We start from the raw sequence: 25,475 nt of genomic DNA on the forward strand, positions 1-25,475 counted from the left end.
TTCTGTAAAGACTAGACCTTCTACTGCAGAGCCTGTTTGAACTGATTGTCAAGGAAAAAATATTCTGAGCACTTGAATCAAAGGACAAGTCCATGCATTTAGCACACATTATCCATATAAAGACTCGTTTGTCGAAGCGCTGTGAGCAGGGTTCGAACCTGCGCGGGGAGACACCATTGGATTTCAAGTCCAACGGCTTAACCACTCGGCCATCACAGCTTGCTACATTAAAAACCAGGCGGCTATCTGATTCTGTACATTTTACTTCTGTAAAGACGAGACTTTCTGCTGAAGAGCCTGTTTGAACTGATTGTCAAGGAAAAAATATTCTGAGCACTTGAATCAAAGGACAAGTCCATGCATTAAACACATTATCCTTATCAAGTCTCCAATGACATGTTGCAAACAAAGACTGGCTTGTCAAAGCGCGTGAGCAGGGTTCAAACCTGCGCGGGGAGACCCCATTGGATTTCAAGTCCAACGCCTTAACCACTCAGCCATCACAGCTTGCTACATTAAAAACCAGGCCTTAACCAGTCAGCTATCTGATTCTGTACATTTTACTTCTGTAAAGACAAGACTTTCTACTGAAGAGCCTATTTGAACTGTTTGTCAATGCAGATATACTCTGAGCACCTGAATCAAAGGACAAGTCCATGCATTAAGCACATTATCCATATCAAGTCTCCAATGACATGTTGCAAATAAAGACTGGTTTGTCAAAGCGCGTGAGCAGGGTTCAAACCTGCGCGGGGAAAACCCATTGGATTTCAAGCCCAACGCCTTTACCACTCGGACATCACAGCTTGCTATGTTAAAAACCAGTCCTTAACCAGTCAGCTATCTGATTCTGTACATTTTACTTCTGTAAAGACTAGACCTTCTACTGAAGAGCCTGTTTGAACTGTTTGTCAAGGAACCAGGTGACCAGATTATTCCTATTGTAGAGCCTACTTGAAACATTTGTCATGGAAGATCAATTCTGAGCACTTGAATCAAAGGACATGTCCAAGCATTATCCATATCAAGTCCCCAATGACATGTTACAAATAAAGACTGGATTGTCAAAGCGCTGCTCGCAGGGTTCAAACCTGCACTGGGCAACTGGCACAAACAACAGTATCTGTACTGAAGAGACTATTTTAACTGTTTGTCAAGGCAGATATACTCTAAGCACCTGAATCACTGGACAATTCCATGTATTAAGGACATTATCCATATCATGTCACCAAGGATATGTGGAGACCCCATTGGATTTCAAGTCGAACGCCTTAACCACTTGGCCATCACAGCATGGTATTTTAAAAACCAGTTCTTAACCAGTCGGCTATCTCATTCTGTACATTTTACTTCTGTAAAGACTCGACTATCTACTGAAAGAGCCAATTTGAACTGTTTTTCAAGGAATACATATTCTGAGCTCTTGAATCAAATTAAAAGTCTATGCATTAAGCACTTCATCAATATCAAGTCACCAATGCTATGTTACAAATAAAGACTGGTTTGTCAATGTGCTGCGAGCAGTTTTAGAAACTGTACGGGGAGACAACAATGGAGAATATTTCCAATGCTTAAACCACTTGGCCATCGCAGCAGTAGGAATCTAAGGAAAGTGGCAGTTTGATCAGGGTCTGCGTTGCATCTCTGCCCTCGTGCAAGGCCTGTGCACACTGGTATCGTCACCACAATTGCCAGCAGTGAATCCCTTCCCAGAGATGCGCAGCAGCGTTGCACAGACATGCTTAGTAAATAATGCAACCACCTTCAGCTTGTTGTGAAGCCACAGGTCAGAGAATGCAAATACTGCAACAGTGGCTGATGTTGGGGTTTGTATGCAAATGTCTTTATATCTAATTGAAAGACTAAAACTTTTCCCTCGTCATAAGCATTGAGAGAAACAGCCACATAGGCAGCCTATTTCTGTGTAAGTAGTTGGTACTGTATAATCACAGAGATAACATATATTTCAGTCTTGTCTCACGGGAACCTTAACTTGAGAAATATTAGTAGATAATAGCAGAATCTACTGCACAGCCAGAGCTGATTATCTAGCAAAGGTGCTGGAGGCAAAAACTGGAGAAACAGGAAAAAGTCTGCACAGTTTAGAAATACTATTACAATCTATAATGAAATATCAGAATTTTATTGATGTGAGCAAAACAAACAGTTGTCTTAAAATGATAGGATTATTAAAACTATATTTTCGTCTGCACAATAAACAATAAATAAATACATTGTGACAGTTGTTAGTTGGTTAGCTAACTAGCGAATTTGAACCACATTATCATAGTCAAAACACCTCAATACAAGACCCTCTTATCTCAACATTCTCTTGCTCTCTATCTGTCTGTCTGTCTCTGTCTCTCTCATAAGATGATGAATGACATGCTTGGTGACACCATTGGCATGGAGACCACCAGCAGCCCAACCCTAGTAACCAGCATGCAGAAGCCTCTCCTCGTTCCCCATGGCAACCTCATCACTGCCTGCATTCCGAAGCTCACCCCAGTTCCTCTCCTCACTTCCACTACCCCACGCCCGTTCCCTCCATCTCTACACCTTTGTCAGATCCCACCCCTGTCCGCTCCTCCCTCCCACTCTACAGCCTAACCCCTGCCCTGCTCCGGTCCCGTCATATCCGCCGTCACTTCTGCTCCACCTCCCAGGGCTCCTCCATTACCAACTTTCTAGCCCAGCAGCAGAGGCAAGAGAAGGAAAGCACATCCCTGCTCTAGGACTTTCTGAGGAGACAGGAGGAGCAGGTGCGTTGTGGCAGGGCGGAGGCCCGGGAGAGGTGGTACTAGAGGGAGGTGCGCATGGCTGAGTCCCTGGGTAGGATGACCATGGCTCTGGAGATGAACTCCTCTCAACAGGACACAGTCATCGCCCTGCTACAGAGACTTTCCATGAGAGACAGGAAGTGACAGAGTCATCACCCTGCTGCAGGGTTGTCACTAGCTTATATAGCACAAAGTCAGGGGAGATGCATCTTCAACTGCTGAAAGTTGGACACTAATGTGGTTTCCCAACAGCAAGGTTCAGGACGACGCACAAGACATTCTACAAACACCCCACAGGGCCGACATCCCCGTTATTTGCAAGAGTAAGCGACGCAGGTACAGAGGACAAAGAGTCGGATGCCTGGTCATGACCCGGAGAAGGCGACTGGGAAAACTGCCATTGCCGTCAATACTACTCGCCAACGTGCAATCATTGGACAATAAATTAGACGAGGTACGATCACGAATATCCTACCAACGGGACATCAAAAACTGTAATATCCTACGTTTCACGGAATCGTGGCTGAATGACGACATGGATATTCAGCTAGCGGGATATTTACTGCACCAGCAAGATAGAACAGCACACTCCGGTAAGACGAGGGGGGGGGGGGGGGGCAGTCTATGCATATTTGTAAACAACAGCTGATTCACGAATTCTAAGGAAGTCTCTAGATTTTGCTCGCCTGAAGTAGAGTATATTGTGATAAATTGCAGGCCACACTACTTGCCTAGAGAGAGAACTCACCATCTCACGACGTAGGAGGTACTTGATGAGGTCTGGTGCCACTTGTGACTCAGGGAAGTTTTGTGTGTGTGACTGGAAGTGGGCTTGCTTTCCATTTCCACCATGCTGCTGTTCATTTCTTTTGAACGGAGAGTCTCTGCTCATGTTCTGTTGTTTGCTACTTACTGGAGTATGGCATGTAGCTGGGTCAACACTAAGCTCTTGTTTCTCCACTTCAAATGGAAGTTCAGCAAAGTAGGGCCTAGCACGTTGTTGCACATACTCACATGGACTTAAGGGCTGTGTCCCTGTGTCTAGTTCTTTGCGAAGCTCTCTGCGTTCTGATCCTACAGCTTCTTCAAAGGCTGCAGCTTCAGCCAACGCAGCAGCAGCTGCTCTCTCAACTTGGAGAACATATAAACTTGCCTCGAGGTCAGCTTTTTGCTTCAACAAGCTGGCCTCTATTTCTGCCTTTTGTTTCATCACAGAAGCTTCCTTCTCAGCATAGGAGACTTGTGCATGTGCTGCGTCTGCCTTGGCGCGTGCTTTGATGGCTGCAGAACTCGCCGTTGAGGATCTGCTTGACTGTTTTGATGACCTTGATCTTGTAGATTGAGACTTGGTCCCAATGTGCTGAAGAGGCTCTTCCATCTCTCTCTGTTGAACACCTGGCTCTGGTTGTTGCATCGTAGACTGCTGGTCTTCCCTAGGATAAGAGGCTTTGTTGGCTGATAAACGTAGAAACAAAACCACCGTGTGTGGTTATTCTTGAGCTTGAGCCCGCTGTGATGATGTTTTTTCACTATTCTGCCCTTGAGTTGCGTTCCCATGCAAAACTAGACAGATAGCTAACAACTAAGTCTTCAATAAAACTCCCAAGGCGTGACTTTTCTTGAATGAATATATTGAAAACGTTTATGTTGTGAAACTGCAAAATACAGAAAAGAATATACTTTAGTATTCAATTCACACCGACATACTGTAGCTGTACATTATACATTTGAAGTTGCATAAATACAAAGCACGTGCTAAGGTACCATGCATCTGGCATGATGCCAAACCATATAGCTAATTGTTACTCATATGGTAATTGGCTCCTTTCATTACTCTAATAATGTACAACCATTTATGTAGAATAACAAAGCATATTACACTAGAAACAGTAACAAAACTACAGTATTGTATATTTTACAATTCGTTTGCATGACGCACGAGCAAAGTAATACAGCTAACGACATACATGAAAGGCATTGCAATTTGTGAGTAAATGCAACCAACCAACATTGATATGTAAGCAATTCTATCAATAATAAGATTATCCTCATTAGCTAAATGCTTGAATCGAACTTACAAACAAATATTTTCCAAGGCTGAAGCGTGACAAGAAATAACTACATTGAAAGACCTGCACCGTAGCGTTGTTTGTAGCTGCTTCTATGCGTGCAGAACAAATTCTCTACTTCCTGTTTGCGTAGTCTTTCTAAGTACCAGAAACATCCACTAGGGGGTAAATAACACCATTGAACACAATGAAAATCCAGTTTAACCATTGTAATAAAATAATCTGTTACCTTCTAACAGGATGGCAGCACAAGGCTACCTAAATTCTATCAGCATATCGATTGCGGTACACAGGCGAGTGACATGCTCGACCATTGATACTCTAACTTCGGCGATGCATACAAGGCCCACCGTCCTTTTGGCCAATCCGACCATGACTCCATCTTGTTGCTCCCCTCTTATAGGCAGAAACTAAAACAGGAAGCACCCATGCTTAGGTCTATCCAACGCTGGTCTGACCAATCGGACTCCACGCTTCAAGATTGCTTCGATCACGTGGACTGGGATATGTTCCGGGTAGCCTCAGAGAATAACATTGACATATACGCTGACTCTGTGAGCGAGTTTATAAGGAAGTGTATAGGAGATGTTGTACCCAATGTGACTATTAAAACCTTCCCTAACCAGAAACCGTGGATTGATGGCAGCATTCGCGCAAAACTGAAAGCATTAATCATGGCAAGGCGAATATATAGAAAAAATTTGAGGCTTAAAAAATTGGGCTTGTCACCGAAAACCCTCACAAACTTTTACAGGTGCACAATTGAGAGCATCCTGTTAGGCTGTATCACCACCTGGTACGGCAACTGCACCGCCCACAACCACAGGGCTCTCCAGAGGGTGGTGCGGCCTGCACAATGCATCACCAGAGGCGAACTATCTGATCCTTAGACAGCCACCACTAGCACAGAGAGGCGGCTGCCTACCTACAGACTTGATATCATTGGCCACTTGTGTTGGCCACAAATGGAACACTAGTCACTTTAATAATGCAACTTTAATGTTTACACACCTCGCATTACTCACCTCATATATAAATACTGTATACTGTATCCTTCACTATCTATTATTTACTATCTATTGCATCTTAGCTGCTCTGTCACTGCTCATCCATATATTTTATACAAATTTATTCTTATCCCATTCCTTACTAGATTGTGTGTATTAGGTTTTTGTTGTGGAATTGTATTGAGTTTCAGTTTATTTTTAAAGGGACAGTGCACATTAATCAACGTTTCAGTAAAAGTGACGGTTTTAGCCAGCCGTCTTATTTTCAACCACAGTCCCTAGGCAGGTTATTAAAAACAATTACAATAACAATACAGACAATCATTGAGCAGTGAGCACACATAGAGCAACATAGGACAAGCAAGACGTAGCATGCAGACAGAGCAACATAGCACAAAATGCAACAAGACAAAATCCATAAAAGCAACAAAGTGTTTCCACACCTCACAAGCTACAGACAATATGGAAAGTGGCAATACACAACTAGGGATTATGTTCACAAATCTGATTGGCCTTCAGCCATGTCTTCATGTTTTTTTGTGAAAGTGTGATCGGTGGTGCAGTTATGTGTCTGATGGCAATGTAGTCCAAACATGGGAAGCTTTAACAGAGGAAGCAGATTGACTAAAGGTGCTTTTCCTTAAAAACCTCTTGAAGCTAAGGGGCACTATTTTTATGTTTGGAAAAATAACGTTCCCAAAGTAAACAGCCTATTTCTCAGGACCAGATGCTAGAATATGCATATAATTGACAGTTTAGGATAGAAAACACTCTAAAGTTTCCAAAACTGTAAAAATATTGTCTGTGAGTATAACAGAACTGATATTCGTGACCAAGTTACCTGATGCTAGGTGTACTTATTATTTTGTTATGCTATCGATAAACTTACACAAACACTTGTATTGCTTTCGCTGTAAAGCATAATTTCAAAAGCTAAGATGACATGGTGATTAACAAAAGGCTAAGCTGTGTTTCGCTATATTTCACTTGTGATTTCATGAATATTAATATTTTCTAGTAATATTATTTGACTGTTGCACTATGCTATTCAGCGTTGCTGATTACAAATCTACCTGATCTGGGATGGGGGGTTCTAAGAGGGGAACTACAGAATCACCTCTCATGGCAGACCTTGTGGATCTGCTGACATATGTTTGGGTTTTCTGTTTAATAAGAGTACTGAGTGGAGGGTATTACCTGTTAGATACTGCTGCAATGTCAGATCTAGAAGCATAAGCATTTCTCTCCACTCGCAATAACATCTGCAAACCATAGGCATGTGACCAATACGATTTGATTTGATCAGACAAACTCTGACCCAGGAGTAAAATCAACTCATAACATTTTATCTCAGCGGGTAATAACAACAGTTTGAGGTACAGCAAAGGAAAGATAGTGATGAGGCTCATTGACATTGTTGCAAATTATGGGGAATAACCAATTGCGATGAGGCATTGCCATCTGTGAACTCTATATGTAACACGCAACCATGGTGAATGTGACTGTAGCCTATATCAAATGTTGCAATGGTAAAACGTTGCATATAATTTTCACCCAGCACGATCACTTTGCCTACCACAGTTTTTCACAATTCCTGACATTTAATCCTAGTAACAATTCCCTGTTTTAGGTCAATTAGGATCACCACTTTATTTTAAGAATGTGAAATGTCAGAATAATAGTAGAGAGAATGAACGATTTATTTCAGCTTTTATTTCTTTAACTAACATTACCAGTGGGTCAGAAGTTTACATACACTCAATTAGTATTTGGTAGCATTGTCTTTAGATTGCTTAACTTGGGTCAAACGTTTTGGATATTCTTCCACAAGCTTCCCAAAATAAGTTGGGTGAATGTTGGCCCATTCCTCCGGACAGAGCTGGTGTAACTGAATCAGGTTAGTAGGCCTCCTTGCTCGCACACACTTTTTCAGTTCTGCCCACAAATTTTCTATAGGATTGAGGTCAGGGCTTTGTGATGGCCACTCCAATACCTTGACTTTGGTGTCCTTAAGCCATTTTGCCACAACTTTGGAAGTGTGCTTGGGGTCATTGTTCATTTTGAAGACCCATTTGCGACCAAGCTTTAAATTCCTGACTGATGTCTTGAGATGTTGCTTCAATATATCCACGTAATTTTCATGCCTCATGAAGCCATCTATTTTGTGAAGTGCACCAGTCGCTCCTGCAGCAAAGCACCCCCACAACATGATGCTACCACCCCCGTGCTTCATAGTTGGGATGGTGTTCTTCGGCTAGCAAGATCCCCACCCTTGTTCCTCCAAACATAACGATGGTCATTATGGCCAAACAGTTATATTTTTGTTTCACCAGTCCAGAGGATATTTCTCCAAAAATTACAATCTTTGTCCCCATGTGCAGTTGCAAACCGTAGTCTGGCTTTCTTATGGCGGTTTTTGAGCAGTGGCTGCTTCCTTGCTGAGCGGCCTTTCAGGTTATGTCGATGTAGGACTTGTTTTACTCTGGATATAGATACTTTTGTACCTGTTTCCTCAAACATCTTCACACTGTCCTTTGCATTTGTTCTGGCATTGATTAGCACTTTTCACACCAAAGTACGTTAATCTCAGAACGCTTCTCCTTCCTGAGTGGTATGACATCTGGGTGGTCCTGTGGTGTTTATACTTGCGCACTATTGTTTGTACAGATGAACGTGGTACCTTCAGGTGTTTGGAAATTGCTCCCAAGGATGAACCAGACTTGTGGAGGTCTACATTTCTTTTCTGATGTCTTGGCTGATTTCTTTTGATTTTCCCATGATGTCAATCAAAGAGGCACTGAGTTTGAAGGTAGGTCTTGAAATACATCCACAGGTACACCTCCAATTGACTCAAATGATGTCAATTAGCCTATCAGAAGCTTCTAAAGCCACATCATTTTCTGGAATTTTCCAAGCTGTTTAAAGGCACAGTCAACTTAGTGTATGTAAACTTCTGGCCCACTGGAATTGTGATACAGTGAATTATAAGTGAAATAATCTGTCTGTAATCAATTGTTGGAAAACTTATTGTGTCATGCACAAAGTAGATGTCCTAACCGACTTGCCAAAACTATAGTTTGTTAACAAGAAATTTGTGGAGTGGTTGAAAAAATGAGTTTTAATGACTCAACCACATGTTTCTTCTGCTCCGGTGCATATTTTACTATCATAACAATAATAAATCAGTCTGTGAACCAAGCAAGCTGATAAATCGTTAATTTTACATCTTGCCTGCATCTTGTCTAGTTTACTGTAGGCTATCTGAAATTAGATGTATGCCGATCAGGGGCTGTAGGCTACCTGCATCTATCTAACCAAACTATGGCAAAGTTCAATTACAATACAATCCCAGATTTTTGTCAGTAGGCCTAGCGTATTCCTATTGAAATGACAAGTCAATCTCGAAAATTGGCCATTTATAACGGTTTGTAGTCTTAAAATCTGGCACATAATAAAATCACAATTGCCAGAAATTTGCCTAACATTCGTTAAAAAATGTTGTCCAAGTATTTATTTTACAGAGACTTCGAGATCCTCTGTCCAACTTTCATCGCTCAAACAAACTCCTGTCGGATGTATCTATAGTTGTGCACATGTCATAAGTTTTTATTTACAATCACATCAGTTAAATCGACATTAATTGATGGAAAATGATCTGGGGTGTTTAATGAGGAATAATTATCATTTAAATTCCTTTGTTTATCAAGTTAGCTTTCAAGAATGATTGTTTTGATGGAAAACCGTAGTTTGCTTCTTCTGTCGTTACAAGTTATGTTGATATTCTTTCTTCATTCGCTAGAAAACGTTATGGGGAAAGGGTTTATTGGCTAAATGAGGCAACTCCTCGCTTACAGGCCTTGTGGTCCAGTGTTGAGTGGTATTTGGCCTAGACATTTCAGCGAGACCTGTCAACCCTTTCGCCAATGGCTACAACGGCTAAATTACTTCCGAACAAAGGAGGGTCCACGGGGCCACGGGGCATATAGAATGAGTAAAAAAAATCTATAGCCTCTCCCCTTGTGGCTCATATGAAATCACATGAACACTTTCACTTTCCAAACATCACTTGAAGCGTACTTCAGTGCTTGCGGAATATCTATTTTATCTTCGAAAATAACTTTAATAAGAACTTGTTGGCCTACAGTTGAAAATGTTTTAATTACGTCCTCTACGTCCTTCTTCCAAATGCGCGTCTATTGGTATGTGCATTCGTCTGAATGAATCAATCCGCCCGGGGCCTGTATTGAAATGTAAATAGTCTTCATAATGTCAATCATACTTTCATTTATCAGTGTATATATACCCAATATGAACCGGATCGTTCATTATTAAACTATTAATAATATTCAGTGACCTGGTAAATATTGGATTTTGTTTCGACAAAGAAAACTGTATTGAATTGTTGCAGTTGCGTCTGCGCCAATGGAGCCGTTGGATTTTTTGACCGATGAGGAGTTACTGCGGTTTTTCCGCTGTAGTAGGACAGAGATGTCGTGCATGGAGCAACCACACACATTCCTTAACCAGCACATTCCTTAACCGATTTAGTCCAATCCAGACCCCCTCCCCAATTAAAAAGGGGACAAAACGGACAAAAAAACAAACATCTAAAAGACGTCGGCGTGGGTCCGTGGTTGATAGGATGTAACTTGCTTAAACTGTGAGTGGGCGGGTGTGTGTATAGGAACTTAGCAGTCCAGTCTACTGCACTCACCTTGTACATTTCTTCCGGAATGAGGTGGTGGTTAAGGAGGAGCAGCCCAGCACATCCACCCAGTCCAACCCCAGTCAGAAGAGGAAAGTCCAGAGTCCGACCAACTGTGAGTCCCAGGATTCATGCTGCCTTCTGGGAAAGAGGAGAACTTGAGTCAGAAAGTCTAAAGTCCCTCTGTAACCTTTTTGGGGGGTGAAATATGTTTATTTTTAATTTCAAGTCACATCTTAATGTTTGTCCGGAATGTGTCCCTGTCATGGGAATTTTACAATTCCTATATGTGTTCATTAAGGGCAGAGAAAGCTTGTTGGACACTAAGATATCTTTGTTGTAGAGCGTTTAACACAAAATCCAGGGAGGGGCCAGTTGAGTATAAAACTGTATCATCTGCATATAAATGGATGAGTGAGCTTCCTACGGCCTGAGCTATGTTGTTGATGTAAATTGAGAAGAGCGTGGGACCTAGGATCGAGCCTTGGAAACATCCTTGGTGACAGGCAATGGCAGAGATAGCAGATGTTCTGACTTTATACACTGCACTCTTTGAGGTCGTTAGCAAACCAGGCTAAAGACCCCTCAGAGACACCAATACTCCTTAGCCGGTCTACAAGAATGGAATGGTCTACCATATCAAAAGCTTTGGCCAAGTCAATAAAAATAGCAGCACAACATTCCTTTGAATAAGGGCAATGGTTGCAGTGACACATCCATAACCTGAGCGGAAACCAGATTGCATACCAGAGAGAATACTACAGACATCAAGAAAGCCAGTCAGTTGATTATTGACAAGTTTATCCAACATTTTTGAAAAACAGGGCAAAAATAGAAATAGTTGGGTTCAGCTTGATCTCCCCTTTTAAATAAAGGACTAACCGTGGCTGCCTTCCAAGCAATGGGAACCTCCCGAGAGAGGAGAGACAGGATAAAAAGGTCAGAGATAGGCTTGGCGATGATAGGGGCAGCAACCTTAAAGAAGAAAGGGTCTAAACCATCTGATATGTTTTTTTGGGTCAAGTTTAAGAAGCTGCTTTAGCACCTCGGACTCAGTGACCACCTGCAGGGAGAAACTTTGTAGCGGGGCAAGGGAAAAAGAGAGAGATCGGGGCTAGTCGCATTAGAAGGGGTGGGAGATGAGGAAATGTTGGACGGGCAAGGAGGTATGGCTGAGTCAAATAGGAATCCTGACTTAATCAAGTAGTGATTAAAGAGTTCAGCCATGTGCTTCTTGTCAGTAACAACTAAATCATCAACTTTAAGGGACATGGGCAGCTGTGAGGAGGGTTTATTCTCCAGGTCTTTAACCTGTCTAGGACTGGGGTTTCGCTAGCGGGGCGCCAAATACAAATCAACAGAAATCTCATAAATCTAATTTCTCAAACATACAAGTATTAGGCACCATTTTAAAGATAAAAGTATCCTTAATCCAGCGACAGTGTCTCATTTGAAAAATGCTTTACAGCGAAAGCTCCACAAACAATTATGTTAGGTCACCACCAACTCACAGAAAAACCCAGCCATTTTTCCAGCCAAAGAGAGGAGTCACAAAAAGCACAAATAGAGATCAAATTAATCACTGACCTTTGATGATCTTCATCAGATGACACTCATAGGACTTCATGTTACACAATACATGTATGTTTTGTTCGGTAAAGTTCATATTTATATCCCAAAATCTTATTTTACATTGGCGTGTTATGTTCAGTAGTTCCAAAACATGCAGTGATATTGCAGAGAGCCACATGAATTCACAGAAATACTCATTATAAATGTTGATGAAAATTCAAGTGTTATGCATGGAACTTTAGATACACTTCTCCTTAATGCAACCGCTGTGTCAGATTTCAAAACAACTTTACGGAAAAAGCATAATCTGAGAAAGGCGCTCAGAGCCCAAACCAGCCAAAATAAATATCTGCCATGTTGCGCAGTCAACATTAGTCATAAATAACATTATAAATATTCACTTACCTTTGATGATCTTCATCAGAATGCACTCCCAGGAATCGCAGTTCCACAATAAATGTTTGTTTTGTTTGATAATGTCCATCATTTATGTCCAAATAGCTTATTTTGCTAGGGTGTTTGGTAAACAAATCCAAAAGCTCGTTCAGGTCCAGTTGGACGAAAAGTTCAAAAAGTTAAATTACAAGTCGAAGAAACTTGTCAAACTAAGTATAGAATCAATCTTTAGGATTGGCACGCTATTCATCCAAAAGTGAACATGCTGCCCCCTATCCCAAAGAAGTTATTAACCGTTTTCCAGAACTTCTTGGGGTTAGACCCACAGAGTGAGAACTGCTCCTTAAAGTAACTAACTTTGGCTTTCCGGATAGCCTGTGTGCACTTATTTCTCATTTGCCTGAACGAGAGCCAGTCAGCCTGAGTATGCATGTGCTGTGCCTTTCACCAAAAGCAAGCATGTTCGACACAGGGGATCAAGCTGATTCTATACCAATTTACAGAGGCCAGGTCATGAAGGAAGGCTTGCTCATTAAAGTTTTTAGCAAGAGTCTATGACAAATCAGGACAGGTTGTTTCAATGAGCAGCCATTACGAACACAGGCTGTAAAACAGTGGTCACTAAGGTCATTACAGAAAACACCAGACTGGTACCTATCAGGACTATTTGTGAGGATAACATCGAGGAGAGTAGCATTTCCTGGGTGTTTGGAGTCATACCTTGTAGGATTGGTAATAATCTGAGAAAGATTTAGGGAGTCCCATTGCTTTAGGACTTGGTCAGGTGGTTTAAGCATGCCCCAGTTTTGGACACCTAGCAGGACAAATTCAGACTTAGTGTAAGGGGCCAGGAGAGAGTTTAGGGCAGGTAGGGTACAAGCCGGTGCTGATGGAGGATGATAACACCCCGCAACAGTCATCAAATAGCTATTTTAAAGTGTAATGCTTAAAACCAGCAAATCAGAGGGCGGAGCTAGCATGTTGGAGTGAACGGCTGTGCGTGAGAGGCTCCTGCAACTTTTTTGCGAAATAATCTAATTTAACCTACTTTATGGCACTTTTTACAACAAACGTTTCTTTCTAATACAAGATTGTAACTTTTTATATGAAAATGCCGAGTAATAAGCGACCAAAGGACAATAAATCCACAGCGGAGGCCTACTCCCCACTAAACAACGAGACAGACATGGCGGGAGGCACATGCAACAACGTGACACTTACAGAATTTACCCGGGCTTTGGGGGAGCTACGTGTTGCTATAGCTGAGGATCTTAAGGCCACTATTGCTGAACTGGACACCAAAATCGAGAGCATCATTTGAACGGTCGCTTCGCATGGCCAGAGTATTGTGGACCTTGAGAAAGCTTCTGAATTCAACGCTGGTAGGATCGACGAGTTAGAGAAGCTATGCACGTCATTGCAGGATACTGTGCAGAGGCTTTCCGTGAAAGTGGTGGACCTGGAGGGCCGATCCAGACGTAATAACCTTCGCGTTGTTGGTCTGGCAGAGGAGGTAGAGGCGGGCTCTCGCCCCACCGACTTCTTCGCCAAGCTATTGAAGGATGCAATGGGATCGGATGTTTTGGATTCGGATCCCCAGCTGGACCGCGCACATCGCTCCCTTGTCCCAGTGCCTGGACCGGGCAAACGTCCTCGCCCAGTAATCATCTGTTGTCACAGTTTCAAGACCAAGGATCTTATCCTGCGTGAAGCTCGAATGAGGGGCAACCTGTCACATAAAGGGCATCCATTCCGTGTCTATGAGGATTATGCGCCCGATGTGGCAAAGCATCGCGCCGACTACAGAGATGTCATGACCAAACTCTACAAACTCCATCTTCGCCCAGCCATACTCTTCCCTGCAAGACTAAGAATTACCCCGCCTTCCGGTGAGAAGATTTGGCTCTCCTCGGTTTTGGACGCAGAGAAGTTTATCCGGGGATATACACCAATCCCCCGTACAGGTTAGAGTGCCTTGTTATTGCGTGTTAGGGTCTGCTCATGGACTCGAATCCATACTATACCATATTGGGTGAAAACGTATTAAACGGGCTCAACAAGGGCTACCGAACATGTAAGACGCTGAGCAGACCAATGGATGGCGGTCAGAGCTCTCAATTAACGTTACATTCACTTTCATCCCGGCTGTGCTCAGAGCGATGCATATTTTTTACTTCCAGGTTTGATCACTGACACCTTCGGACGGATATACTTATATTCCCCCACTTTTGTTTTGTTTCGTTATTTATTTTACAATCCTTACATTACCATTACCATACCATTTATTTATTGCTTGCAGGGGACTGGGGGTGATGGTTGGGAGGGGGCAGACACCTGGTTAGCAGGTTGATGTTTTGTGCCGTTCTGCCTTTGTCTGGCCGTGGGCCTCTCTCCCGACTAGAGTCCCACCAGCCCTCTGTAGTGCTTATGTCTGTGTAGGTGTGCGTACATATAATTACTATTTGTACATTATTACTATTTTCTCTTAGCATTTTAGTATTATGTCTGTGTATATTTTAAATCAGTGTAGATTGTTATTCTGGGGTATGAATGTTTGTATGTGTATATGTGCATATGGATGTATATACATATTCTTTAAATATATATTTTTATATATGATTTTTTTATGTGGGTATGTATACATACATGTATGTATATGTGTGTGTGTATATATATGTATATACACGTATGTGTATGTGTTTATGTATGTGTGTATATGTATGTGTATATATGTGTGTATGTATGTGTGTGTATGTATGTGTGTATGTATATGTGTATATATGTGTGTATGTATGTATGTATATATGTATATGTATATATATATATATATATATATATATATATATATATATATATGTATATGTGTATGTGTGTGTGTATGTATGTGTGTATATATATAATGTATATATTTTTATTTAAACATGTTTTTTTTATGGGGGGACGTTTAATTTAACAAATCCTTGTTCTGATCTCCTGACCCACAGTATGTAAAGGTACGGCTGACTATGTCGGTTGCGGATGGTTTATGCTTAGCAATATAATCTTGAGGCTATATCTTGCTTATCTCTGGGATTGACCCAGGATGACGCTTAAATGCGCAATATGTTTAAGTTGCAACTTATTCTGTTTAGTTTTATTAGATGTTAACTGAACACTTAACTCGCGGGAGCCTCCTCAGTTTATATGTTAGTAGAAGTTCTAGGATAGTGAGAGGTGAACGTATAGTTGGGATTTTATTTTTGTTTTACCTCTTGTTCGAGGTCGCGCCGTGCTTTTTTGGCATCGGCCAGACAATGTGTTTATTATTTTTATTTATCCTTTTTTTTCTCTCCTGTTTGTACATGCCTGTTAAATGTGGGTTGATTGGGGGGGGGGGGGGGGGGTAAGTGTTGGGGAAATTAGGGGAACAGGGTGGGAAGTAAAGGTGCTTGCAGGGGGGGAGGGGTGGGTTGGATACTGCTCGGGTGTAGGTGCTACATATGCTGATCGTGATGGTTTGGTGCGCTTTCTTACCTTTTTATCAAGTTACATGGTATGCAGGCCACCATAGGAACTACAAACGAGAGGAGGGCGGGGCTTACATTCACTTCCTGGAATGTCAAGGGTTTAAACGAACCAATTAAGAGGGGCAAGGTCCTAGCCCACTTGAAAGCACTCTCGTCTGATATTATATTTTTGCAAGAAACCCATCTGAAGAATAACTCTCATAGCAGACTTAAGTGTAGGTGGGTGGGGCAAGTGTATCACTCTAACTTCTCTGCCAAAACAAGAGGCACAGCAATTCTGGTACGGAAAGGAATTCCCTTTCTACATAAAACCACTATTGCGGATAAAGAGGGTCAGTATGTGATCGCAATAGGAGAAATCCACTCTACCTCAGTAACTCTACTAAATATCTATGGGCCAAACATTGACAACCCCTCTTTTTTCAAAATAGTCCTTGCCCTGATTCCAGATATCTCCCATACTAACCTGGTCATTGGAGGGGACCTTAACTGTGTGCTAGACCAATATTTGGATAGATCCTCTACCCGGCGAACCCCTACCTCCTATTCAAGCGAATTCTTGAATACCTACATAAAAAATTCAAACTTATTTGATATATGGAGGATCGCTAACCCTACGGGTAGGGAATACTCCTTTTACTCTCATGTTCACAAGGTTGACACTCGAATTGACTACTTTTTGTTGGATGCTAGACTACTCCCCTATACCTGTAATGTGAAGTATCATGATATTATAATCTCGGACCACAGTCCACTCACCTTCTCCCTGAGATTGGGTGACATTGTACCAAACGAGAGGGTCTGGAGGTTGAATCCTCAGCTCCTCACAGAACCAACATTCTGTGAATATCTGAAAGACCAAATTACATTTTTCTTTGATACCAACGACAACACAGAGACCTCCCCAGCATTATTGTGGGAAACACTGAAGGCTTATCTGAGAGGCTGTATCATCTCCTTTCAGGCTGCCAGGAGTAGGCAAAACAGAGGAAAACTGGAAGAACTGGAGGGACAAATTCACTTACTGGATAGGGAGAATGCTAGCCACCCATCTATGGAGAAACATAAAAAAATTACCTCTTTAAAATTTGAATATAATCAGATTCTCTCAGCTAAAATTGCTAAATCTTTTCTCTATGCCAAGCAAAAATATGGTTTGGTGACAAACCACACAAATTACTCGCCAGACAACTTCGAAAAAATGTGAGTGACCGAATGATTCACAGGGTTAAATCTGCATCTGGGGAATTACTCTCTTCCCCCAAAGACATCAATGACAGATTCCGGCAGATTTATGAGACTCTATATACATCTAAAGCGGATCCTAACCCCTTAATTATGCAAACATTTTTGGAGGACTGTAATCTTCCTGCCCTGAACCAGGAAGATTCTAACTTCCTGAATAAGGAAATATCTCTTGATGAAATTTGAGAAACAATTAAATCTCTAAAGAGTGGCAAGACCCCGGGCCCAGATGGATACCCTGGTGAATTCTATAAAACATTCAGCAACATGCTCTCTCCCTATCTGCACAAAATGTTGGTTCAGGCCAATGAGGATGGAGCTCTCCCTTCTACTTTGGACGAAGCGTTCATTACAGTTATACATAAGAAGGGTAAAGATCCAGAAGAGATAGGGTCATACAGACCAATATCTCTCCTTAATACAGACCAAAAGATTTTAGCAAAAACTCTGGCTAACAGGCTTAGCACTTTAGGCTTAGGCTTTAGGCTTTATCCCTAACAGAAACTCATTCTTCAATCTCAGGCGCCTCTTCAATATTATGCATTCTCAGAGGTTACCCAACGTGGACCTTGCCGTCATATCTCTTGACGCCGAAAAGGCCTTTGACCAAGTTGAGTGGCCCTATCTACTCAAGGTCCTACAGCAATGTAATATTGGAGACAGGTTCCTAAATTGGATCCAGCTTTTACAGTGCCTTGCGAAAGTATTCGGCCCCTTTGAACTTTGCGACCTTTTGCCACATTTCAGGCTTCAAACATAAAGATATAAAACTGTATTTTTTGTGAAGAATCAACAACAAGTCGGACACAATCATGAAGTGGAACGACATTTATTGGATATTTCAAACTTTTTTAACAAATCAAAAACTGAAAAATTGGGCGTGCAAAATTATTCAGCCCCTTTACTTTCAGTGCAGCAAACTCTCTCCAGAAGTTCAGTGAGGATCTCTGAATGATCCAATGTTGACCTAAATGACTAATGATGATAAATACAATCCACCTGTGTGTAATCAAGTCTCCGTATAAATGCACCTGCACTGTGATAGTCTCAGAGGTCCGTTAAAAGCGCAGAGAGCATCATGAAGAACAAGGAACACACCAGGCAGGTCCGAGATACTGCTGTGAAGAAGTTTAAAGCCGGATTTGGATACAAAAAGATTTCCCAAGCTTTAAACATCCCAAGGAGCACTGTGCAAGCGATAATATTGAAATGGAAGGAGTATCAGACCACTGCAAATCTACCAAGACCTGGCCGTCCCTCTAAACTTTCAGCTCATACAAGGAGAAGACTGATCAGAGATGCAGCCAAGAGGCCCATGATCACTCTGGATGAACTGCAGAGATCTACAGCTGAGGTGGGAGACTCTGTCCATAGGACAACAATCAGTCGTATATTGCACAAATCTGGCCTTTATGGAAGAGTGGCAAGAAGAAAGCCATTTCTTAAAGATATCCATAAAAAGTGTTGTTTAAAGTTTGCCACAAGCCACCTGGGAGACACACCAAACATGTGGAAGAAGGTGCTCTGGTCAGATGAAACCAAAATTGAACTTTTTGGCAACAATGCAAAACGTTATGTTTGGCGTAAAAGCAACACAGCTGAACACACCATCCCCACTGTCAAACATGGTGGTGGCAGCATCATGGTTTGGGCCTGCTTTTCTTCAGCAGGGACAGGGAAGATGGTTAAAATTGATGGGAAGATGGATGGAGCCAAATACAGGACCATTCTGGAAGAAAACCTGATGGAGTCTGCAAAAGACCTGAGACTGGGATAGAGATTTGTCTTCCAACAAGACAATGATCCAAAACATAAAGCAAAATCTACAATGGAATGGTTAAAAAATAAACATATCCAGGTGTTAGAATGGCCAAGTCAAAGTCCAGACCTGAATCCAATCGAGAATCTGTGGAAAGAACTGAAAACTGCTGTTCACAAATGCTCTCCATCCAACCTCACTGAGCTCGAGCTGTTTTGCAAGGAGGAATGGGAAAAAATTTCAGTCTCTCGATGTGCAAAACTGATAGAGACATACCCCAAGCGACTTACAGCTGTAATCGCAGCAAAAGGTGGCGCTACAAAGTATTAACTTAAGGGGGCTGAATAATTTTGCACGCCCAATTTTTCAGTTTTTGATTTGTTAAAAAAGTTTGAAATATCCAATAAATGTCGTTCCACTTCATGATTGTGTCTCACTTGTTGTTGATTCTTCACAAAAAAATACAGTTTTATATCTTTATGTTTGAAGCCTGAAATGTGGCAAAAGGTCGCAATGTTCAAGGGGGCCGAATACTTTCGCAAGGCACTGTATATTGGAACCCCTGTGCCAGAATACTCACTAACCAATCATTGTCGCCCCGATTTAACCTCAACAGGGGGACAAGGCAGGGTTGTGCGCTGTCGCCTATGCTCTTCGCCCTAATTATCGAACCGCTCGCTCAGACGATTAGATCTCATGCAGCAATACACGGCTATAATACTAAAGATACTCTAAATAAGATCTCCCTATACGCAGATGACATCCTCCTCTATGTAACAGAACCCCAGGCTAGTATCCCAGCTATTCTTGATGTGATCAATTTGTTTGGTACCTTCTCGGGATACAGAATAAATTGGAACAAGAGTGAATTAATGCCCATACGGTCGCAAAATGCCTCCTGGCTAGAACATCTCCCATTTAAGTTATCTTCAGAAAAATTTACCTACCTAGGAATTGTAGTTACCAAACAATACTCCTTACTTTTTAAAGAGAATTTCCCCTCTCTGATACAAAAACTCAAAGCAAACATACTATTTTGGAGAACTCTCCCAATTTCTCTCCTCGGAAGAATTAATGCCATTAAAATGGTCTTCCTCCCACAACTGCTCTACCTATATCAGAACATCCCAGTATTCATACCTAAATCCTTTCATAAACAACTGGACTCAATTATCAATCCTTTCATCTGGGATTATAAAACACACAGGATAGGTAAAAAACACCTCTGTAAATCCAAGATGGAAGGAGGATTGTCTCTCCCAAATTGTATATTTTATTACTGGGCCGCTAACCTCCGCATTGTTACGTTTCTGCTGGATGACGTACTTCCGGCATCCAGCTGGCTTAGTATGGAGCGTGAGGAGTGTCACCCCTTCTCTACTGGCGCTGTGATTTTGTCACCTGTCAATCTGGAGATGTCACTTTATTGTAACAATCCTATTATACATAGCACAGTCCGAATCTGGAAGCAAATTAAAGTCCACTTTGAGCTTAGACCAATGTCATTCATGCTCCCTGTCGCCAGGAATCCCTCCTTTGCCCCTTCTAACCTTGATAACACATTTGAGCGATGGGGAGAGTTGGGGATAAGTACCATAGGGGATTTATACATAGAAGGGACCTTTGCTTCCTTTGAGATGCTGATGGAAACTTATAACCTTCCCAGAAGTAATTTTTTCAGATACCTACAAATTAGAGACTACGTTAGGAAACACCTCCCAACATTTGGGAATGCCAAACCTTCCATGTTTGACGGATGCATAAAAATATGCCCCACCTCCGATAAACTGATATCGCGTCTATATGATGCTTTTCAATCTGTTAGCACACCTTCCACTGATGCCATCAAGGCAAAATGGGAGGAAGAACTAGGGACTGACATCTCGGTGGCAGACTGGGAAGAGAGCTTGGAGTATATCCACACATGCTCCATTAATTCCAGACATCGTCTCATACAATTCAAGGTTTTACACAGATTACACTATTCCAAAACTAAACTGCATAGGATATTTCCTGACACATCCCCTACATGTGATAAATGTCAGGCTAGGGTAGGGTACACTACTCCACTGCTTTGCCCTATGCTCTAGCTTGCATGGTTATTGGAGTGGAATTTTTGGGATCCTCTCTGAAGTTTTGGAGACTTCAATAGATCCAGACCCGCTTCTGATAATCCTGGGAGTATCTGAGTCCCTAAACGGATTAACCAACCCCCAAAAACAACTAATCTCGTACGGTCTCATCTCGGCAAAAAAACGAATCTTGTTGTTTTGGAAGAGGAGGGAAGCGCCCTCTACCAAATTATGGCTCAGTGAATTGGCAAACACTGTACACTTAGAAAGAATTAGATATATTCTGAACAATAAATTATCAACATTTGATCAAATCTGGCAGCCTTTCCTCTCCTACTTGGACGAGTCGGCGCTGTGAATTTGTACTTATTAACGCACTCTCAATTGTAATATTTTAATCTACCTTTGGGCAGCATGTGCTGGCCCTGCCACCCGAGCAGTTGGGGGGGGGGGGTTGGGGGAATAAGGGGGGACATCTTCCCTCTTTCTTTCTACGTGTCCTTGTTTTGTATGTCGTGTTTTGTATTATTTGTTCTGCACCCAGAACTCTGGGTCTTGTTGTTCCTGTATGCTCTTTTATGTTTAGATAAGAATTGTATACCTGTCTTGTATACACCATTCTTGTGTGTGTTTAATAAAAAATATTTGAAACAAAAACCAGCAAATCAAATTGTTTGGGGAGAGACAACTGAGCACTGAAGGTGATCCTTGGTAAAGATTGCCACTCCCCCACCTTTGGAAGATCTGTCTTGCCGAAAAAGGTTATAGCCAGAAAGGTTAACGTCAGTATTCAAAACACTCTTTCTTAACCACATCTCAGTAATGACCAACACATCTGGATTGGAGCTGTGAACCCACACTTTCAATTTACCATTTTAGGTAATAAGCTTCTAGTGTTAACGTGCAGAAAACCCAACCTTTACGAGAGCAGAAATCAGTGAAGCAGATATCAGAGCACAGGTCAGAATTGGGATTAGGAACAGTAGATGGGCCAGGGTGTCCATGCACATTTCCAGATGTCATCAACAGTAATTCAATCAAGGCACGGCAGAGGACAGGGAGAGCTCTGCATTGTTGATTTATGATATTTGAATGTGCATTAGATGGCAACAGGATCATATTATACAGCAATTTCATCAGGTAACATGAAAACAAAGCTGGCGGTTGGTGGTTAGAATAGGATGAGGGGGCCAAAAGTCTGTGTAACCAATAGGAATCAACATGCCACACAAAGTTGGGCCCCTTTGCAAAGTATGCTTGCCTTCTAAGTCTTCTGCATTTGAAACATGTAATTAACTTAATAGAATTACATTTAGGCTGCAATATGTGACTAGTTTTATTTTTGAAAATGTGTTTTTTGAGCAGAAATGCCTTCTGGAACATGTGAACTTTCAGCCTAGTTGGTTTAGCCATGGAAAAAGCCAGCAACCTTCCCGGTATCCATGATTGGCTGAGATAATGAGTGGGCAGGACATGCCGAGAGATTCGGATTGGTCTGCAATGTAGCACACTTCTGTCTATAATATTAGCTGGTCTGTATGTGTAGGTAATCCTTTCTAACACTGCTTTTTTGAAAGATATCAAGTAGTAGAACTGCATAAGTGTTGCTCTCCACTTTCCGGAGGACCGAGTTCTGAAATCAGTGGAATTATATTATGATAGCTAAGGAGATTGTAACGCTCAATGAGTGAATGGGTGTGGAGTCAGGCGCAGAGAGCAAAGGATGTGGGAAAAAACACGCTTTAATGTCCAAAAAATCATAGGAACAAAATAGTATACCCAAACACAGGCGTAACTATAAAACAAAATAGTACCCTTACGTGAAATACTAGGACAGCGAGAAAACCCAACAAAACACTAACCCCTCTCACAAATACAGAAGAACAAGCCCGCACAAACAGAAGCGGGCTAAACAAACTTAAATAACCCCACCCTAACAACCAAACAATGAACAGGTGAAACCAATTAGACAAAACCAAACGAACACGGAACAAAGGATCGGTGGCAGCTAGTAGACCGGCGAGGACGACCGCCGAGCGCCACCCGAACAAGAAGGGGAGCCACCTTCGGTAATATTCGTGACAGACATTGCAATTTGCAGACAGAGTCGAAAAGAGAACACACAGAATGTTCACATCTTCAAACTAAGGGCATCTGTGACAGAGAGGGAGAAGCGTCCAATAATGTATACGGGTAAGAAAGTCTAGCTAGCTACATTTTCAGATATTATACATTTCTAATTTTGTCAGAAAATCGTTTTCATTTCAAGTTAAAGTGTACTGTTAGCTAGCTAGGTAACATTAGCTGGCTGGCTAGCTAGTAACGTTACGTGTATGGTCTGTGCTGTGTAGTAATGTTATTCATATTTCAGAGATAGTTATAGCCTAATGTCAGGGTTGGGGAGTAACAGATTACAGTTACTGTTTTTTGTAATCCCTTACATGTAATAGATTACATATAATCCATATGTTAACTGGTAACTTTAATCCGTAACGTTACCAGCTAAAATATTGTAATCAGATTACAGATACTTTTGAAAAACTAGATGATTACTTCGAGGATTACTTTTAAATTCTTAAAGGATGTTTTGGGGCGGCAGGTAGCCTAGTGGTTAGAGCGTTTGGCCAGTAACCGAAAGGTTGCTTGATCGGGGATCCTTGAGCTGACAAGGTAAAAATCTGTCGTTCTGCCCCTGAACGAGACTGTTAACCCACTGTTCCTAGGCTGTCATTGTAAATAAGAATTTGTTCTTAACTGACTTGCCTAGTTAAATAAAGGTTAAAAAAGAGAAAAGGATTAAGATATTTGCAAAGAGAAACACACCTCTGTTGATTCAATGAGAGAGATGATTATCCAAACACGATCCGAGTGGCGCAGCGGTCTAAGGCACTACATCTCAGTGCTAGAGGTGTCATTACAGACCCTGGTTTGATTCCGGGCTGTATGTGAGACTATAGATGTGGACTTTGGAGATCAGGTTGTTTTAATTAAGCAGAATTCACTCTCTGCATCCTGCATCTGGATCCAAAAGAAAATAAAACATTTGTAGAGCCATATACGTTCTGAGAATCGTCGCCTCTTTCTCTCATCGCGCATCAAAATTATTTTAGAATACAAAAATTAGTACAGCCTCTCCTTATTATGCATCAACACATAACATATATTTTACATAGATAAAACCGCATACCTGCATCCAAAAGGAAATAAAACATTTGTAGAGCACATTTGTTCAGCGAATCGACGCCACTTTCTACAACAGATGCACAACACAAGGGACTGGGATCATTCGAGGAGCTCGCCATCGTTCCCACATACAATAGCCTGCTAATACCTGAGCTAGCTATTAACCATATGTTGAATTCAGAATGTTAATATCATCCTAAAAAGTAGTTACTGGTGCATCTTAACAAAACCATCAACTTATGAGTAACATCTAAATATACAACATTATTCATGAACAAAACACTGTGTGTATGACTTTGTGCTTAAAATAATCACATTTTTCTGAAGACGACAGAAAAAACGTGTCTACCTCTGATAGCGCATCAAAATGATTTGAGCACGAGCACGCAGGGCAAAATGTAAGTACACACTCCCCTACTCCCAGGATGCAGGCATGCATAATAACAAATCAACATGCCATATTAATATATGAACCTGGTGAAATTCACACAGTACTTTAACAACTGTTACATTAGCAGCGTATGCAGGTCCTGCATGAGGGCAGAGACCCAAAGCACCCGCTGACCTAACTGCCCTAAAGAGGGTGCTGCTGCTCTGTCTGATGATATTCTCCTCAACAGAACCACATTCTGGTAGCCTACACAGTCAAACAAGTACTATGTTGTACAATGTTTTAGAAATTCATGAGTTTATTTTCGCTAGAATCCCTGGACATGAATCTAGTGAGGCCTAACCAGAAGTAAGAACCTGGAAGGTGAGGAATTCTAAGGCTCTTGTATGAGAAGTTAGCAAAGCAACATTTACTGTGTGAAATGCAATGTTATCACCATCATTCTATTTCAATTATCATCACACACCCATTTTGACTGCCAGAACGAATGAAAGCAATTCATGAAAGGACTAGATGGATAATAATGTACATGCAAGTCTGTATGAAGGCTGTATAGAAAGACCAGGGCATGGTGAATATTCTCTGTTGTCTCATAGTGAGATAACAGTACAGACTTGATGAAGGCTCTACTGGCTGTTGGATGCAGTTGGATGCTGAAGCTGGATACTGAATGTACTCTTGAACTCTCTCTCAAATAGATCCTTCAATCTTTCACCCATCCCACGGAACTCTGCATTGTCCTTCATTAAAAAAAGACAGACACATTTGTATAAAAAACATAATAAACTAG

The 25,475-nt window shown here is 41.6% G+C and overlaps 1 protein-coding gene, 1 long non-coding RNA gene and 3 other non-coding genes across 7 annotated transcripts in view; all 5 read right to left on the reverse strand.

Annotated features, from left to right (window-relative positions):
* Window positions 1–137: 137 nt before the first annotated feature.
* Window positions 138–219, reverse strand: trnas-uga (transfer RNA serine (anticodon UGA)). Its single transcript has one exon. It is a non-coding gene; the product is annotated as a tRNA-Ser (tRNA).
* A 205-nt stretch (window positions 220–424) lies between these two features.
* On the reverse strand, window positions 425–507 carry trnas-uga (transfer RNA serine (anticodon UGA)). Its single transcript has one exon. It is a non-coding gene; the product is annotated as a tRNA-Ser (tRNA).
* A 216-nt stretch (window positions 508–723) lies between these two features.
* trnas-uga (transfer RNA serine (anticodon UGA)) lies at window positions 724–806 on the reverse strand. Its single transcript has one exon. It is a non-coding gene; the product is annotated as a tRNA-Ser (tRNA).
* A 3,588-nt stretch (window positions 807–4,394) lies between these two features.
* LOC149979339 (uncharacterized) lies at window positions 4,395–4,963 on the reverse strand. The gene is made up of 2 exons (XR_016485196.1): window positions 4,859–4,963; window positions 4,395–4,435 (listed from the first exon to the last, which is right to left on the reverse strand). It is a non-coding gene; the product is annotated as an uncharacterized LOC149979339 (long non-coding RNA).
* Window positions 4,964–24,965: 20,002 nt separating this feature from the next.
* Window positions 24,966–25,475, reverse strand: part of LOC110537998 (uncharacterized) — a 31,559-nt gene continuing 31,049 nt past the window's right edge. For all 3 annotated transcript variants that reach the window (XR_016485197.1, XM_036938067.2, XM_021624503.3), the window contains exon 16: window positions 24,966–25,425. Coding sequence is in view for 2 of the 3 variants with exons in the window: in XM_036938067.2 (XP_036793962.2) it covers window positions 25,312–25,425 (114 nt within the window). In the remaining variant the exon portion in view is untranslated. The remainder of the gene's footprint in view (window positions 25,426–25,475) is intronic.

The sequence above is a fragment of the Oncorhynchus mykiss genome, chromosome 12 (genome assembly GCF_057628025.1).
Source record: "Oncorhynchus mykiss isolate SJ-2025 chromosome 12, ASM5762802v1, whole genome shotgun sequence".
Lineage (NCBI taxonomy): Eukaryota > Metazoa > Chordata > Actinopteri > Salmoniformes > Salmonidae > Oncorhynchus > Oncorhynchus mykiss.